Source organism: Thermobia domestica, chromosome 10, assembly GCF_964235325.1.
Source record: "Thermobia domestica chromosome 10, izTheDome1.hap1.1, whole genome shotgun sequence".
Taxonomy (NCBI): domain Eukaryota; kingdom Metazoa; phylum Arthropoda; class Insecta; order Zygentoma; family Lepismatidae; genus Thermobia; species Thermobia domestica.
In genome coordinates this window covers 227,762,872-227,782,837 of record NC_137463.1, presented here as the reverse complement: position 1 = coordinate 227,782,837, position 19,966 = coordinate 227,762,872, and the positions used below count along the sequence as shown (strand labels likewise).

The 19,966-nt window shown below is 34.0% G+C and overlaps 1 protein-coding gene across 1 annotated transcript in view; it reads right to left on the bottom strand.

The window, feature by feature from the left end:
* Lerp (lysosomal enzyme receptor protein) overlaps window positions 1-19,966 on the bottom strand; it is a 502,993-nt gene that overhangs the window by 342,685 nt on the left and 140,342 nt on the right. The window contains exons 16-18 of the mRNA XM_081729164.1: window positions 10,044-10,250; window positions 8,051-8,200; window positions 4,491-4,676 (exon numbers count right to left, since the gene is read on the bottom strand). Coding sequence (XP_081585290.1) covers window positions 4,491-4,676; window positions 8,051-8,200; window positions 10,044-10,250 — 543 coding nt within the window. The remainder of the gene's footprint in view (window positions 1-4,490; window positions 4,677-8,050; window positions 8,201-10,043; window positions 10,251-19,966) is intronic.

The window sequence follows — 19,966 nt, the reverse complement described above, 5'->3', positions numbered from 1 at the left end:
GCAAGTGCCTCCAATTTAGTATTCCGCCGGAATTTCCTCAAACCCAACACTATTGGAATTCTACCGGCACATGGCTATCGATGGAGAAGTACGCAATCGATCGCTGCAGTGCAATGGCTGGCCTACATTGAAAAAAGCGAAGGAAAACAAATCTTACATGCGGCCCGACAAAAAGAATTGTTTATTGCGGGATTCCATGTTGATGGCTACTACCAAGATCCTGAGACGTTAGAGGAGCACGTCTATGACCATGCTGGCTGTTTTTATCACGGGTGTAAAGTATGTATTACTACTGGCCGTAATCAGCCCATCTATGGCAATCCAGAAGACACCATGGAATTCCGTTATGAACGAACGCAACGCAAAAATGCAAGACTGCGTGAATTGGGGTATATTGTACATGAAATGTGGGAGTGCGAATTTAATCAGTTCTTAAAACAAAATCCTGCAATGGCGACGTATCTGAAGAATCACCTGTACATGAACCGCAGACCATTAAATCCAAGAGATAGCTTTTTTGGAGGAAGGACCAATTGCGTGAAATTGTACCACCAAGTCGACGAAAAAGCGTGGGAAGTAATAAAATATTTCGATATTGTTTCACTTTATCCTTACATAAATAAGTGTGCTAAATACCCTGTAGGCCATCCTAGAATTTATCTACAGGGTGATGAAAATATACCACCAATAAATAAAGTCAATGGTCTGATCAAAATGACGATATTACCAAGTCGCCATCTTTATCATGGTCTCCTGCCTTACCGATGCAACAAGAAACTACTCTTTCCACTGTGTGCTGCGTGTGCCGAAGAAATGAACCCAGACCCTACAGCAACGTGTACGCACAACGACCAGGAGCGGTGCCTCACTGGAACTTGGGTATCATATGAAATACAGAAGGCAATAGAATTAGGATATCAACCGGTGGAAATTTTTGAAATTTGGGATTATGACATTGAACAATATGATCCCATCACGAAAACAGGTGGCTTGTTCACGGAATATATCAATACATTTTTGAAATCAAAAATGGAAGCGTCTGGCTGGCCCAGTTCCTGTGTCACCGAAGAAGACAAAACAAAATTCATACAAACCGTCCTGGAGCGTGAAGGTATTGCATTGGATCCGACCAAAATTGAAAATAATCCTGCACGAAGAAGTTTATCTAAGCTTTGTGTGAACGCATTATGGGGAAAACTTTCGCAACGTTCAAACTTTAGCCAGACCACAATTATTGATCGGCCGGAAGAATTTTATGAAAAACTCACTTCCCCCGACATTAAACTCCATCAAATTGTACCCATCAATGATACGATGTTGTATGCGTTCTGGGAGTACAATGAACATGTGCCTGTTCAAAACCGAAACACCAATGTCGTGTTAGGTGCATTTACAACATGTCAGGCACGTCTGGAATTGTACAAGTACCTGGAAATGTTGCAGGAACGTGTTTTATATTTCGACACGGATTCTGTGATATTTACAGAAAAGCCCGGGGAGCCAACCATTGAACCTTCAACGTACTTGGGATGCTTATCGGACGAGATGGAGTCTTATGGACCACGAGCATACATCAAGACATTTGTCAGTGGAGGACCAAAAAATTACAGCCTAGAAATATACAATCCGGACACCAACATCACCAGCTACATATGTAAAATTAGAGGATTTACATTAAACTACAATGCAGGACAACAATTAAATTTCAATACGCTAAAAGAAATGATTACAAATCAATGCCGTGGACAAGTCACCATCACTATCCCCCATAAAATATGCAGGAACAAAGACCATACCATCGTCACACGCAAAGAAGAAAAAATGTACAGTATCCAGTACACAAAACGTCGATTTAAAGAACTCAATTCTTATGATACGGTTCCGTACGGGTATGTTAAAAAACAGAAGTTGGAACTGGAAAAAGAAGATGAAGAAGAAAAAACTGTAAACACCCAATGAGGCCGCCATTTCTTTTTCCTTTTCCTTTTTTCCCTCCTTGACCACAAAGCAGCAACACCAAGAAGAAAAAAAATGAAGTACCCACAAGAGTTCATAAACCATCAACACCACCATCTGTGGAAGAAATGTAGTCATCTCGTATCCAAGGGGAAATCTTGACCATAAAGCAGCAACACCTAGAAAAATGCAGTACCCAGAAGAGTTCATAAACATCCATCAGTGGTAGAAAAGCTGTCATCTCGTACCCGAGGATGAAGATGAGCCTAAACAGATCCATCATTTACGAGTAAGTTTTATTTCTCTCTTATCAATATTGACTCGTTTTTATTGTTTCAGGAAAAAAGAAATTCATAAAGTAATCCGTTGTTTCTTCTTTTTCTTTACAGGATACGTCTACAAGATTCGAAGATGATGACACGTCCAACATATTCATTAATTAGATAATGCATTTATTATGTTAATAAATTGTATGAGAAGACCACATACCTTTCGTTAAAATACAACAAGTTGAAAAAAAAATATGTTTTATTATTTCTTGAAACCCTGAACACTTGTTTTCAAATCATGGTAATCTTGAAATTTTAAGGTGGAAAATATATCCAAGATTTGGTTTACATGATTTTGTTCGAAAAATTAATTAAAGAATTTTTATTGTCCAAAATTTGGTTTTTAATTTAGTTCAAAAAATTGATTTGAAAACTTTCAAATGCGGTTTACATCTTTAGTTCGAAACTTATTTTTAAAATTGGTTTGGTTCGAAATTTTTTTTTTAATTTTTAGTTCGAAAAATTTTTGGTTTGAAAATTTAGTTCGAAAGTTTTTAGTTTAAAATATTTTTTCGAAAAATTTTTAATTTTTTAGTTCGAATTTTTTTTGGGTTCGAAAATTTTTAAAATTCTTTTTAGTTCGATAAAAAGTTTGATTTGAAAATTTTTAGATGTGATTTACATCTTTAGTTCGAAACTTTTGTTTTTAAAAATGTTTTAGTTCGACAGAATTTTGTTTCAATTTTTTTTAGTTCGAAAATTTTTTGTTTGAAACTTTTTTTCGTTTCAAAATTTTTAGTTCGAAAATTTTTTGTTTGAAAATTTTTGTTTAAAATTTTTTAGTTTTGAAATTTTTTTTAGTTCGAAAAAATTTTAGTTTAAAATTTCTTGCACTGCGGAACCGTTTCAAAAGAATCGGAGCAGTTTAGGTAAGAAAAAATCTGGCAACACTGTTTCCATTAATGAAGCGCTTACTGAGCAATAAATCGCTTAAACTCACAACAATGTGTTATAAGAAATCTACATGCGACAACGATGGACCCCCTCTTTCACCATTGTTACTTCCAGAGACATAGGCTACTAATTCAAGTACAGGATCTTCATACGTAAACATACAAGGTAACAGCCATCTTGCACATAAAAGGAAACGATAATATTTAAGATGAACTTCAGTACAGTAACAATAAAAGGGAACAAAATTCTAAAATCCCTGGTCAAGGGTGGATCGCCATCATATCACTCTGAATTTCCCGCATGGGCTGGGGCTAAGATCATGTGACTTCTATCAACCCAATCAAAATCGTGGTACCAAAGTACTCATCTTACACATAAAATGAAACAAATGAGTGAGGGGATTTCCCATGTAATCTGTTCACCGTGTGGCGGGTCTAAAATCATGTGACCTCTATCAACCAATCAGAATCGAGATACCAAAGTATACATCAGAAAGGACACCCTAATTTCAAAAATCCTAGGACCTAAAATCACGTGACCTCAGGTACCAAAGCACTCATCTTACCCGTAAAAAAAAAAAAACGAATTAGTAATGAATTTCCCCGCAAGGGTAAAACATGACGTCATACCATGTGACCTGTTCACCGTGTAGCGGGTCTAAGATCATGTAACCTCTATCAGCCAATCAGTATCGTAGTACCAAAGTACTCATCAAAGAGGATATCCAAATTTCAAAATCCCAGGGTCTAAGATCATGTGACCGCTATCAACCAATCAAATTCAAGGTACCAAACCACTCATCTTACCCATAAAAGGGAACGAATTTTAAAAAAAATCCCTGAGCCTAAGATCACGTGACCTCTATCAGCCAATCAGCATCGTGGTACCAAAGGATTCATCTTACCGTAAAAGGGAACGAATTTTCAAATATCCCAGGGGTCTAAGATCACGTGACAGCTGTCAACCAATCAGAATCACTCATCTTAGCCATAAAAGGGAACAAATTTCAAAAATCTAGAGTGAGGGATTTCCCCGCTGGGTAACTCATGACGTCATACCACGTGACCTGAAAAATTTGAATTTCCCGCGTGGGCGGGGCCTAACGTCACGTGACCTCTCTCAGCCAATCAGAATCGAGAAAATTTTTGCTGACTCGGCGCAATATAACGGGACCCCTACTACTACATGTATCAAAATACGCAAGAAAGGGCTATCTCTATATTTGAGAAATCTTTTACGCTATCTCTAAGACTGGGCTGGCTCTAAAGCTATGCTCTACGAACTTCTGTCCTACAGCAATATGACACTTACCTGAGTTCCACTTGGTTTCTGCAGTGGAGAAAGATCAACGTATGCATTCAATTTTTCATTATATATAGAGCATCCCCTAAGTAGTTCATCTTTCTTGACTGCCTTCGTAGATTGACAAATCACGTTCGTCCTCCACTCAAAATCATATCGACAGTCTTCTGTGAATTCTTTGAACTCGGGTTGACCCTGGAAAATAAAAAGATTTATATAAGTCTACCAATATTTGTGTTATAATTTAAACCCCGTGTTTTCAATTGTCTTTTTTCACTGCATTTAGAAGAATGGATTTGGAATTAAATGTGCTACATAAAGTAAATATAAATACAAAATAATGCTTAGGTTCGTCCCATGGATATGAAAGTGGGGCGGTTGTCTCAAACCCCGTGCAATAGGAGAAAAGAATTACAGACCTTTCATGAAAAGTAACCAGTTTGCTATTTCTGATTCATTCTTGTTGTCTTTTAACGAATCTTTCTCTAATAATACCTCATTCTTTTCTTTAATTTCGCTGTATTCGTATTAAGCGCAAGTCTCCTAGTCTTTATGAAGAATGATACAAATGCATTTCTTTTTATATGCTACTGTGACGTATGTATTAACTCGTAAATCAGCGATTTTGTGTTTGAGGAAAATGGCAGGCATTTCCGTACCAATTGTTTTGTAAAAGATCATGTTTACGTACCACCACATCCAACAACATTGGATGACCTGCCTTCCTGATATTGACCGAAACATGCTACAAAAGATTTAGCAGGAGACAGACTATCGGTTTGATGTGTGTCGTGCTATTTGAGGTGCTCACATAGAACACTTGTGATACGTTTGAAGAAAACTGTGACAGTTAACTTTTCTTAACACATGTCTCACAATAACATATGTTTATTAGATTTCTGAAATCGGGTCCATCATTTTAATTTGTCCTGTATATTCTATGTCTTTGAAACCTTTATTTCAAGTATGTGTTAAAACTTATTAATCTGGAATATTAATATTTTTTATTAACACTTTGAGTGCTAATTCCGTATTTTTACGGAGTAGCTGATCTTTCGTAGACTGCGGATTCCGTATCTATACGTGATTTGATTCAAAATGTATTTCAATGGTTTTGCTCCTTTGTTATACAGAGTTAGCAGTTTTAAAATATCATTTGGACTTTGTAGTTCGGATTTTCGCCAATAGATGACATGAAGATCCTAGTTAATACCTTCTTACTACCAGGGTTCAAAAACCATGTGCATATTGTTTGATCGTCAAAATGGCGAGAAAGAGCCTGTCGGTCGATTCAATACGCTTGAGTTTAGAAGCGAAATTGAAAGACAGTGATGGTGATTTGTTTGAAGGAGAGGTATTGGACGATTGTAAGAATAATCCAGACTATGTAGTAACAGAAATATCAAATATGTCAGGTAAGTAACTTTGAGATAATGATTCTCATATTCGCATTTATTTTTCTTGCACTACGTGTAAATGTTATTTGTGATTTGTAATGGTTTTTTGGTTAGAACACAGAATATTGTATATATATAAGAATAAAGAACAAGCTCTAAACATTGAAACGGTGCATGTTGTATTATTTTAGGTTTGCTAGATTTTGAGATATCATTTTTTTAAAATATTGCAAAAAAGCTCAGCATTCTTGGGAAAGCCTCTACTTCAGAACCTAGCACTCAAAGTGTTAAGGTGAAATTTTTTTTGCACACGGTTGTATTTCGTTTTTGTTCTTCTGTATGGTTCATTTTTTTCATGTTGTTATTTATTATTTATATTATTACATATTTCATTTTTTAGTAGTTTACTTTCACATTTCTTTATATATAATACAATTTTATACTTTGTTAAAATGTTAATAAAAGTTGTAGCAAAAGTTATATATACAGGGTGTTTCAAAACAACACTGACAACGTTTGGGATGTGATTCCTGATATCAATATAAGACAAAAAGTATAGACCAACCTGGGTGCACAAATGCTTCCTTTCGGAGTTATAGATGAAGATTTAACATGGAATACTCATGTTGAATACATTAATACTAAACTCAGTTCACTCTGCTTTGCATTCCGTAGGTTGCAAGGTAGTTTGTGCAAGGAAGCTGTCATGTCCTTATACTATAGCAAAGTTTTTTCAATAATAAACTATGGTGTTATATTTTGGGGCAATTCGAGAATAAGTACTAGTACATTCCGAATACACAAAAAAATTATTAGAATAATGTTTAGCATGCCTGAACGATCCTCATGTAAAAATATTTTTAAAAAATATAAATTATTGACATTACCTAGTTTATATATATATCGCACAATTATGTATGTAATCGAGCACAAGGATTTATTTACTTTAGCTAATACGATTCATTCATACAATACTAGGCAGAATTGTAATATGTACATTATCCAACAGAATTATGCAAATTTTAGCAAAACTGTGTATATGAATTGTATAAAATTATATAACAAATTACCAACAAAGTATAAGGACATTAACGAAAAACGGATATTCAGGAATACTCTGTTAGAATTATTGTTAGAAAAAAGCTATTACTCTGTGGAAACTTACCTTACTGATAATATATAGAGAATGTAAATCATATCTGACAACTGTAATGCTTAATTGAGGATTGTCCTCATTTGTAAGCTATGAACAGGCAAATAAATATGAATATGAATATGAATATGAATATGAATATGAATATAAGCTGTCGAAAGCAGCTGTGAAAAATTTAGTCAATTATTTTTTGATTCTCTCTCGCAGAATAAAATACATCTTGTAAAATCAAGAATGAGTATTCTTTTCTGTTTCATTATGAAATACATGCAAATGTATATGTTTGTTTCAGTTTAGCATTCCTTTCAGCAGCGACCTTCTGCCGGGAATCGAACCCGGGTCTACCACGCCCGAAGACGTAAGGCACTTAAGCTATGTGAGATCTGTTACATTCATAATGCTGGAAAATTTTACTTTATGATATAGTAGCTATGCAAGGAAGGAAGTATGTATTGACACTACCATTGTTTGATACATCTTCACTAACCACTAGATCTACGTGGACCGTATTGTCAACGCACAGACTTCAAAACTAAGTACCGTTGCCTTTCGAAATCATCATTTGGCTAATGAAATCAATAATGGAGCATACTTTCTTTAGACAGTACATGAGATTAAAGGTTACGACAAATTAATAACATCACTCCACACACGTAATTAATTACCTGTAAGTGCCACAGAGCGCATCGAAGACTTACGTGTAAATATTATAAACATTACGAATATGAAATATAGCGAACCTTCTACACTCTACACATGTAATTCTGAGAATATACCAAATTTATTTTTATCCACTACAATGTTGTCAAATAATTTAATCTTACATATTATTATTATTATTATTATTATTATTATTATTAATTAATTAATATATTATTAAAATAATAATAATAATAATAATAATAATAATAATAATAATAATAATAATAATAATAATAATAATAATAATTTCAATTTCAAGTGTGTTTAATACTATTATGAGGAAACTCATGTTCTAGTCTCCTTAATAATCGACTTACCTTCCCTGCATTTGGGTCACAGATAAAGGTTATGTGTGAAGAAATATTAAATCCTTTTTCTTTTGGACATGGAGACCCACTCATATACATCAAATACACATTTCCATCGTTATTATCTAAAACGGGTGTGACTTGTGGGAAACCTAAACTCTGAAACAAAAAAATGAGTAATAAAAATTAGTATGAAAGAAGACAAGGGAAAAGCAACACTTTTCACTATTACGAATTGAAATTACGAAAGAACTTAAAGAAAAGAAAACAAGTGGTCTAAGGCATTTGCCTGTAGATCGTAAAGCACTCTTAAAGGTTAATTCGAGTCCTACCAAAGTAATTTTTTAGTTGTTCTCGAAGTTTCTCTTTGTGTTCCTATCGGATTCGATTAAAACGAATTTCGAATAGAGACCCAAAATAAGTATATTTATAGAAAGCATACGTAGCATTTTATTTCGTTTAACAATTTATTTGCGAATATGCAATATGCACTGGTCCAACTGCCATTTGGGCGATTTTGATTTGGAAAATGAAGTGTATACAATATTGAATATTACAATAAAGATATCTTAGTAAAAATATTAATTGGAGTTAAATATGCCTTTCCAGTACGGATTATGTATAGACGACTTGCTTTAAAATGCAATCTGAAAAAATATTCGACTTTTAATCCGACTAGAAATCGATAATTTACACGACAATATTTACTTCATTTGTATTATAATTCTCTTAAAGTTCTGATTTTGCCATTTCAAAATCTAGAACGAGAAACAAATGTAATATTCTATATGTTAAGAAAGCCTTTCAAACAATGATGGTTTCAGGTGGTGACCTGAGGGAGAATGTGAGACCCTCTCGACCTAAGAAATTTCTCTCTTTGGGACCATATCTTCGATCATGCTTAAACTACCAGTGTTTTAGCAGTACTCCCTTCTTCATATATTGACAATCCCTCGGGAAGAATCTTCTGAAATCACCACTGCTTATAAATAGTTTTTCATTACAAATCAGAGGATATTAATGGAAAATTGAACATACTTAATATTTTGTTTCCATCTATGGATTTTAGATTTACAATTCATATAATGTTCCGTTCTAATCGAATTTGAAAGAAAACGAGTTGCCAAAGATTTATTCAAATAAATATTAGTCTTCGGATGAAACTAGGGTCACAGTTTAAAAACAATTGTAAAATAAAATAAAAATAACTTTCTACTAGGTTTGAACATATAAACATCTGATTGGCAGACTGCTGACTCAAACCGCTGGATCATTTCGTATGCAATCACAAACCTTCATTTACTTCTGTATAAAGCAGTTTACTCCTCCACGCTCGCTATTTCTTATTTCGATACGACTATCAGTTTGCGGTGAATACTTGGATGTTACAGCTCTTGCAATGAATAAAAGTATTTTTTCGAGTAAATCACATTCGATTTTATGTCCTAATAACTTATATATAGCAGGTTTGAAATGATTGGGGTTGGAGTGATCGCGAATGTTTTCATAGTTAGTCTGGATATGCAACCTGTTTAACGTGGAGATTTACTTGTTTGAAATATGGTACTGTAAGCTAAGTAGTATCTATTAAATGGTGTTAAACAAACTAATAGTTGTTTTCCAACCTTTTCTTTTTAATGTGGGTACGTAGTATATGTCGTCATGATCGTTGGGCATTTAAAGTAGTTTCTAAATTCCATTAGAATAACAAATTTCGCTATTCTTTCGGTCGCTTTCCAACATTACCAGTACCCTAGAAATCTATTTTATTGTTTTTTACAATTTATTTATTATAAATGTTTTACGACAAAAGGTTTAAAGAATTATTTGGCATTATCAATTCTTAGTGTTAAAGTTTCAAATCAGGTCGAAAATGTAAACAAAAATTTACAATTTCAAGAAAATGTTCAATTACTGTATATATGAAAATATTTATTGAACATACATATACAGTTTTTAAAACCTGAATATGTGTGTGAAAAGTATCGAAGATTAAACTTACCAACTCTTCCTTATAGGTTTCGCCATGTTTCTCAGCAACACAAGCACTAGATCCGGCTGAACAACTAAGTCCTGAGATAGTCTGTATTGGACGGCATACATTAATGAAAAACACATGTTTTCCTGAATGAACTTCATAATTTTTGTCACTGCTAATAAGCGGTGTCAAATCTATTTCCATCGTATCATTAGATGCCACACACTCAATCTGAAAAAAATAATACGAATTGTTAATGCAACATAAGGTTAGTACAAAATATTAGCTAAGACGTCGCATGGTCCTATAAGTCAGTTTTCTTAAAGAAGAGATCGTGTGGTACAAAAGGATCTGTTCAGGCCGAGGCGATGTTGCATTATGATTTGCGTACGCTATAACGGTATGGACTGGCCTGAATTTTTAAACTAACCCTCGTATTATTCACACATCAATTCTTGGAAATGAACTGCGACTAATCAACAGTTGGAAAAGAACAATGCTTAAGAATTTCTCACCCAAAAGGTACCTCACTTTTCCAGACAGTCTTACTTCCTCCCGTCAGTCCATATTAAGAAGAAAAATTTTGCTACCCTCGAAAGAAACGCCCACGTACAAGTCCTCATGACGATGACAGATCTTTACGTGACAATGTGAAAATTATCAATAATCATCAGTTCCACAACTTATTGGAACTATCAGTGTTTTAATGTGATTTTTATTAATCTATGAACCGTTTATTATATATTATTAAGAATATAATAACGTAAAACCTTAGTGTCTTCTACGAACTATATTTTGGTTTGTCAGTGTATTCTTGTGCTGTGAACTGGCAGCAGTGTGGCGCGCGAGGAGGCAGGAGCGAGCGTCGACACCTGTCAAATAACTTGGACATATTGAACACTCGCTCATACATATGTGCAAACCACCTTCACAACATGGAATATAAAACGCCGATAGTTATTTTATAACTTTTGCGATTTCAAGTTAGTGAAATATTTTCAATAATCGTAGTTGACAAGTTTGACTGAAGAAACCCATGGAAGAATGTGCTTGAAAATTGAAGACGACGCACAAACTCATCATTATTCAACGATACATTCGTAAATCTGATTTCGTATGTTCCGGCGTGGTCATCGCGCGCGTTCTAATATCGCATCGAAATCATTCTAAAAAGGGCCAAGTGAAAAAAGTTATCAATCCTTTGAAAATATTAGTATTGTTTTATATTATATGTGGTTGATGTAATCAAAGTGAAGTGAATTTTAATACAAAATTATTTACAATTCTTGTTATCATTTCCGAAAGCGATGATAGTGTCAACCAGATGTGTTTAACAAGTCATGTTTTCTTTTAGCGGTTAAAATGTGTATAAATTAAAGCGAATGCGACATAAAGTGTTTGTCAGAAGATAAGGTATCTATCAATAGAGAAGTTCGAACATTTACTTTCGTCTCCCACTACTCATCTGGCGTAAATCATGCATTGCTGCCCCACTTGTATTCTTTTACAGGTATTCATTGGTATACCTTGAAGCTGACGCATCAGCGACGGTGGGTAAACGGCAAATGTCTCTAGTTAGTGCTACGCTCGAATCTTAGGACCGTGGAGGAGTGAAGATACTTGTTTATTGCCAGTCTTTTACGTCAATTTACCAATTTGTGTATTTGAATGATGTTATAAAGGAGACTTTGAGAGATCCAAGGTTCGAATCCCAATATTATTATTATATCTGGCTTCCCTCACAGGAACAGACATTATATCTGGCTAAGCCCGTCACAGGGACAGATAGTAGACGAACCCGGCACCCTTATATCTGACGCACCGAACAAAGACAGATGATTTAGTGGGAAGAAAGCAGATTTTTGAACTTCACTGTTGTATTCAATGCCACTAATTTGCATGTTGTATTTTCAAGCATAATATTTTACAATGTCAACGCTTAGTGAAATGGAAACACTGCTCGAAGCGGTTAAAAAATTGTCCGCAGATTTGGCTGCAACTAACCAAATATTAAAATCAAATCAAAAAGAGTTGACTGAACTATTTGAAAGTTTAAGAGCAGATGTGGTTGAATTACGCGAAAAGGTTGAAAGTAATTCTCATGAGCTGTTAAATCAGCCAAACACTGCTGTACGAACGCAGGTAGGTCCTGGTTTATGCATACAAGAATGCGAAACAATTACTGAAAATGCAAATTGTGAATCTAGCAATTAATGTTCTGCGAAAGAAATATATCCTTGCATTCTTTCACAGGTAGTGTTACTTACATTTTTATATTTTTGTGTTCATTTTAGAATATATAATTCATAAATCCACGTACAAAATGTTAGCGCTGAATTTAATGAATGTAAGAGCACAGATAGAGTTACAGTACGTTAACGTAATAAATGAATATAAGTATAGTACTATTCCATTTTGTTTAGAAGAGTTTCAAAATGTTTTAGGCCTTGACGTAGAAACTCATAGATTCAGTAGAGCAGCGAAAATCGCTATTTGTGAATTTGTATTTAATTTTAATTGCGAATATAGGAAAAACGTAGAAAAGGAGGTCAATCTCCGTGTACGTGGTATACGTAGAAGTAAGCAATACGAGAAATTGAAAGAGAAATGTGCTCGCGGCAAAAATGTATATTTTCAGTATGTAGCAAAAAAGTTGAAACTTCAATGTGATGACGTTAATGTCAAGAATAAGGTTATTGAAATAATAGTTCAACGGCTACAGAAAAAGTATTCCAATGACGTTAGTTCTCTTAGTGATCATGATAGTACGTTCAATGAAAAGGAGAAAGAATTATTTTCAAGTAATGTTGAAAATTCTCCTCAAACTAGTCCCAATAGTATTAAATCTACCCTCAAAAAGCGTAGCAACGATGTCAATTTACATACTATGTCATGTAATGTGGGTCAAACCGATAAGGAAAATAGAATTCCGAAAAGGGTTAAATTTGCAGATGAATTTAACGTGTACCCGTTAGCACATGTTCGTCATAGTTGTCCTTCTGAGGTTAGAACTAAAAGTTGTAAGAGAAAATTGGAAAATGTTGCCGATGATATTGATTTTTATTCAAACCCTGTCAAGAAAGGTAGGTTATCTGAAGTCCAAGAGTCACATTTTGTTCAAATTAATGAAAGTGAAAACATTAAGTGGAATGAATTGTTTCAGTTGTTGGATAATAATTCCGTACAATTACAAAGCATCAAAAGCCAATTGGAAAATATGTCTGTTCTACAGAGTAATGATGTCTTTATTCAGGGAAATAAAGTAAGTAATGAAAATGTCAGTGTAAATGTAAACACCGTGCAGGTTGACTTCATGGAGGCTACCTCCAATAGTAGTACGAGTGTGGTTAACGTAACCACCACTAGGGAAATAAAAGGTGATACTGTTGTAGTATTTTCAGACGAGATTAATGTCTGCACTTGTCCCTTATGTGATAGGAAGTGGGTGGATCAGCTGTTTCCCCCCTCCAGCTCAATGCTACTTGTTCGTAAGAAATGTTTGTCTGTAAGTCCTGTAATTTTTGTGGTGTATACACGGCATGTTACGAGTTTTCCCACAGTAAGCTGCATTAGGCAACCAATTCAGATTGGTGAGTTGCATTATTTTTCCAGTGGTAATATATCTTTAGTGTTGCTAGAAGGTACAGTATGTACATTCGTAATTGTTTGTTTTAATAGAAATGAAACCATTCCACGTTCGCTTGGCATACATCGTGCAACTAGTAAATCTATGAAATTTAGATTCAGAAAAGGTAAGAAAAAGTGTATTGAACTAAGTCAAAACGTTCAGATTGATTATCCACCAACCAATACTTTGTACTCGACTCGAAATATTATTGAGAAATTTAGGAACAGTAATTTCAATTTGGCAACCAAGAGAGGTAGGCAAAGGTTTTTCCACCGGGCGAAAATGAAAAATAATCTGGAAATTGGCAAAAAGGTCCGTAAATTAAGTAAGGTATTACACCTACGAAGAAAGCATAAATTCTTCACTGCTAATATTTGTAATGACACTCAATTGGTAAATGTCCCGAGTGTACAAACCAGTCACAAGGTAGTACATAAAGTTAGCGCTTGTAGAATGTTGCGTTTTCATATTAACAAAATCCCATGGATGCCTACTATGGAAGTTAAACTCAAAATTCTTGAATGCATGACAATTTTAATTTACGATGTTGTACTGAATCCAATACGAAAAGGAATTGGGTAAACGACATTAACACATAGCCGGATTGCCCATTTTCCATATTTTGACCTTGCAATGAAAAATAAATTTTGGTCATATCCATTGCAAAACATTTTGTACAAAATTTCTTTCGTTGTTAGTAATTATTTTTCATACCGTAAATATTTTTCAACACTGTTAGTGTTTTACAAATTTTGAATGTTTAAATAAAAACATTAATATTTTATTGTGTCTATCACGTTAATGGCTGTAGCCGATAGATTCAGGAAAATTTTGAATATTAATTTTTTCGCTTTATACATTGTTTCATAATATATTGAAAATGTTGAATGAGAGATACCATTAAAAAAAAAATGATATTTTAAAAATATGTTCTACGAAAGTATTTGTAATAGCATATTTTTTTCGTTAATGCGTTCACGATGAAATTTCATTTTTCGAATCTTAGAAAATATAGTGTTTCTTTTCGAAGTGCAAGAGTGAATTTGCGCAGTGAAAATTTTCAAATATAGTGAAAGGAAATAAAATTTAAATTGTGAAGGTGTGGCGAATCTTTACAGAATATTCCATCACAGTGTTGCAATTTTACAAAATTAAAAATTTGTCGAATCACAAATTTAAATATTCTGGTGAGAAACCATTCGGTAATAAACCTGAATAAGCACATTTTAAATTAATGCAGTAAAGATTTCAACTTTTAAACAACAACTATGCGTCAATTAATAGTAATCTATACTTACGATGTGTTACATCAATTTATTTGTTTTAACCAATCAGTATGCCTCTGGGATTACTAATCAGCTGAGGATACTTGAATTTTGGTGTGGTAAGTTATGGTAGTTATCTGTACCCACCTTCAGGCGCGTTGTAAAGTTGAAAAAAAAATACAATGAGACATCTTACTATAAATAAGTATCAAGTAAGTTGTGTATGTGATAATTGTTAGCAACCATTGTTGCATTTACTTTGTATTAATCTTTTCGTTGAGTACGAAAATATTTCAAGCAGTACTTGAAGACATTGAAGCAAATGTTCCTCCAATATTATGGGTTATTCATATTATGTAATGCCCGGAGTAGGCAATTTTCTTATTAGTCCCCTCTGTATTATTTTTGAATTTTAACCAAACGTTCTATCTTTTCACTTTGCTTCGGGGATGGAAACCTATTAATAAATAATTGGGGTAGGGTCTTGTGAATTTAATGCAGGCAGTATATTTTCATATACTTCGAGCGTGACGAGCTCGCATATGCCTAGTTTATTTCATTTCATAGTAAATGAAATATTTTTAGTGTTATATTTACTTATGTGCTTTTACCATGTAATTTTAATAAAATATGAATTTGTTTGCACTATATCATATGTTTTAGTTGTGTTGAATTATTTTGAATATTCTTAGTGAATAGTTTGTGTTGATATGTCAAAGAACATATACTTTTGAATTTTACGAATAATATTGGTGTTTCAAATATAATAAATTTTTATGCATTTAGACATAAGGAATATTTTATCTTTATGAAAAGTAAAATCATAATAAATTGAATTACTTAGTGATATATGCTATTTTTGAGTGATATTATGTGTTTATCTGAAAATTAAGAAGTACTATTGCAGTAAATTTACCATTTTAAATTTATTGGTATACATTTAGTTTGTATTGTGTATTTTTAAATATGGCATTGAATACGATACCTTACCAAATGTAATGTTTTATTAAATATATTGTTGCATTGAATGTATTAATATATTTGTGTAATTTGATTTGAATTTTGAAAGACATTATGAAGTATAATGTTGAATAGTATTTTGAATTACAAATAACTATTGATTTATATTCAAATATTGAAATTATCTTTGTGTTTACATTTCAAAAAAAAAGAAAAAAAAAAGATATAAACTAATAATGAAAATAAAAAGGACTCAAAAGACATTTACGAAATGGCCCTCGCGTTCGTAATTCTTCGAATTTCGCGATTATGTGCGTTCGAGTGAAGCCTACAAACTGTTATTCTTCAGTGAAAATGAACTTCAAATGACATTAACCCTCTACAGACTAATGGAGTGCTGTGATTGCTGTTGTGTTGCAGTATGGTTATGAAGACTTGGATTCCAGGGTTCTTGCCCACTTCTGTGATACCTTCAGTGGACAGTCCGTTGGCCGCCAGTTATAACGGTATGGACTGGCCTGAATTTTTAAACTAACCCTCGTATTATTCACACATCAATTCTTGGAAATGAACTGCGACTAATCAACAGTTGGAAAAGAACAATGCTTAAGAATTTCTCACCCAAAAGGTACCTCACTTTTCCAGACAGTCTTACTTCCTCCCGTCAGTCCATATTAAGAAGAAAAATTTTGCTACCCTCGAAAGAAACGCCCACGTACAAGTCCTCATGACGATGACAGATCTTTACGTGACAATGTGAAAATTATCAATAATCATCAGTTCCACAACTTATTGGAACTATCAGTGTTTTAATGTGATTTTTATTAATCTATGAACCGTTTATTATATATTATTAAGAATATAATAACGTAAAACCTTAGTGTCTTCTACGAACTATATTTTGGTTTGTCAGTGTATTCTTGTGCTGTGAACTGGCAGCAGTGTGGCGCGCGAGGAGGCAGGAGAGAGCGTCGACACCTGTCAAATAACTTGGACATATTGAACACTCGCTCATACATATGTGCAAACCACCTTCACAACATGGAATATAAAACGCCGATAGTTATTTTATAACTTTTGCGATTTCAAGTTAGTGAAATATTTTCAATAATCGTAGTTGACAAGTTTGACTGAAGAAACCCATGGAAGAATGTGCTTGAAAATTGAAGACGACGCACAAACTCATCATTATTCAACGATACATTCGTAAATCTGATTTCGTATGTTCCGGCGTGGTCATCGCGCGCGTTCTAATATCGCATCGAAATCATTCTAAAAAGGGCCAAGTGAAAAAAATTATCAATCCTTTGAAAATATTAGTATTGTTTTATATTATATGTGGTTGATGTAATCAAAGTGAAGTGAATTTTAATACAAAATTATTTACAATTCTTGTTATCATTTCCGAAAGCGATGATAGTGTCAACCAGATGTGTTTAACAAGTCATGTTTTCTTTTAGCGGTTAAAATGTGTATAAATTAAAGCGAATGCGACATAAAGTGTTTGTCAGAAGGTAAGGTATCTATCAATAGAGAAGTTCGAACATTTACTTTCGTCTCCCACTACTCATCTGGCGTAAATCATGCATTGCTGCCCCACTTGTATTCTTTTACAGGTATTCATTGGTATACCTTGAAGCTGACGCATCAGCGACGGTGGGTAAACGGCAAATGTCTCTAGTTAGTGCTACGCTCGAATCTTAGGACCGTGGAGGAGTGAAGATACTTGTTTATTGCCAGTCTTTTACGTCAATTTACCAATTTGTGTATTTGAATGATGTTATAAAGGAGACTTTGAGAGATCCAAGGTTCGAATCCCAATATTATTATTATATCTGGCTTCCCTCACAGGAACAGACATTATATCTGGCTAAGCCCGTCACAGGGACAGATAGTAGACGAACCCGGCACCCTTATAACGCACCGGCTATAAAGGATTTAAAAGGAGCTGGAGTGGCTACAACTAATTTGGAATAAGAACTTCGAGTCAACATGTAAACACTTTTCACAAAAAATTGGTTACATGCGAATATATCGTCCTTTGGGAAAAAAAAAAAAAAACTATAAATATTCTCCAGACGTATCGAAAAAAAAGAGCTAGTTCTGTCTTCAGTGGTATAGTAACAAGGATAAAAATGAATAAGAGAAATATGGTGTGGGAACAGGAATACATATTAAAAAATGTAGGTAACGTAAAAAATGGGTACTGAAAAGAACGAACAGAGCGCAGTGGAAAGAAGAAAGAGTTTGAAAGAAGCGTAGTGTCTATGCTACATCACTGTTGCCAGAACCAAAACACACATCAAAGGCAGATAGTCACACTTTATCCATGTAGCCAGAATCCAGATTTTAAGCCAGTTTATATTTATGAATAAAGAACGATTCTTTAATCTCTAGTTTTTTTTTTTTTTCTGAACTTAATACATTAACCTGTTTTATATTATGTGTATATTGCTTTAGGTGAAGTAACAATCCCGACACACCCTCTTCTTGTGAGTATTTTTATTGTCTAATGTGTTCTTTAATTCGGGTGTTAATATTGCGCTTTGTTTGATCTATATACTGGAGTGTAACCACAGGAGGTCCATTGGGTCCCACCCAAATGATTTTCTGGAACTCCCAAATGCCAAGCTTTTAAAACATTGTCGTAAGATTACCTCGCTTCAGTCATTTAAAAATAACAAAGTTTACATATAATTAATAATTTACGTTAATCGCTGTTGCCTTAAGATTAGGTTCAGCTATTTGTGAGCCACATCGCTGTTCAGCTTGCGGGGATCAAGTTAACCAACGTGGCCTGCATGGCCTTTCATGCATGAAGAGCATGGGTAGACACGCTAGACACTCCTCTGTGAACGATATCATTTTACAAGCCCTTACCACAGCTGGAATTCCTTCCATACGTGAACCTGCAGAATGTTGTTGTTCAGATGGTAAACGACCTGATGGCATGACATTAGTTCCTTGGTTGAGAGGCAAATCACTAGTATGGGACTTTACGTGTTCAGATACATTTGCCCATTCAAGTCTCCCTTTAGCTGTTATGAATGCTGGAGCTGTTGCTAGTCGTAGAGAGGTAGAAAAGCAAAAGGAAATATAACAACCTGCTTGATAAATTTATTTTTGCTGCAATTGCCATCGAGACTAGTGGTGCTTGGGGATCTGCAAGCCCTGATTTTATTAGACAAGTAGGCAGACGCATTCCTATCGTTACTGGAGATGTTCGTTCAACATCTTTCCTAATTCAACGCGCATCTATTGCTATCCAACGTAGCAACGTGTCGTCGGTTCTTGGCACCTTACCACACGGAAAAGAACTAGATGAGGTGTTTCTTCTCTAAGGACAACACTGAACATTTATACAACTGGACGGCATACTATATAAATAAGGTCAATATGGTATGTAAATGATTGTAACATGCTTGTGTCGGGGAGATTGTATATTATATAAGGGAAAAGATTATATATGGGACCGAAGATGATAAATTTAATGGAAATTTACTGTTCTATATCTGACTGAAAATTTTTATACCGCAATAATTGCAATAACAACTATTTTACGGTAAATTATTTACCGATCCTTATCGATCGAAAAACAGTATGGTATCTCTTCCGTGTAAGGAATGATCAAACGTACAGCTTGAATTTCATTCGCTTTTTTTTTTCTACTTGGTGTAAAACAGGAAGTGAGACATAGGAGTTTATAAAATAATTATAGTGTTTTTAGTTACGAATAATAAATAAATATGATATTTTTGTCAGGAAATCTTAAAGAAATTAAGTGAAATTTCAAAGAAAATCAGTCTTATGTAGAAACGTTGTTGTACAGGGGCTTAAATTGAAATAGTTACGCACAAAGGTACAACGTTTGGTTGGGGCAGTAGTTCTTGGTTAAGCATAATAATAATAATAATAATAATAATAATAATAAAAACTATCTTGTACACTCATGTCCAAAATTATTATCGCATGTCCATAAATATGTTGTTGTAGGAATATAATTTGATAACGAATTCGCCCGGTATTTCTTATAATGTTAGTATGTGTATAATCGGCAAAGACATGCATGTGGCAAATTTCATGTCAAAAGTGCA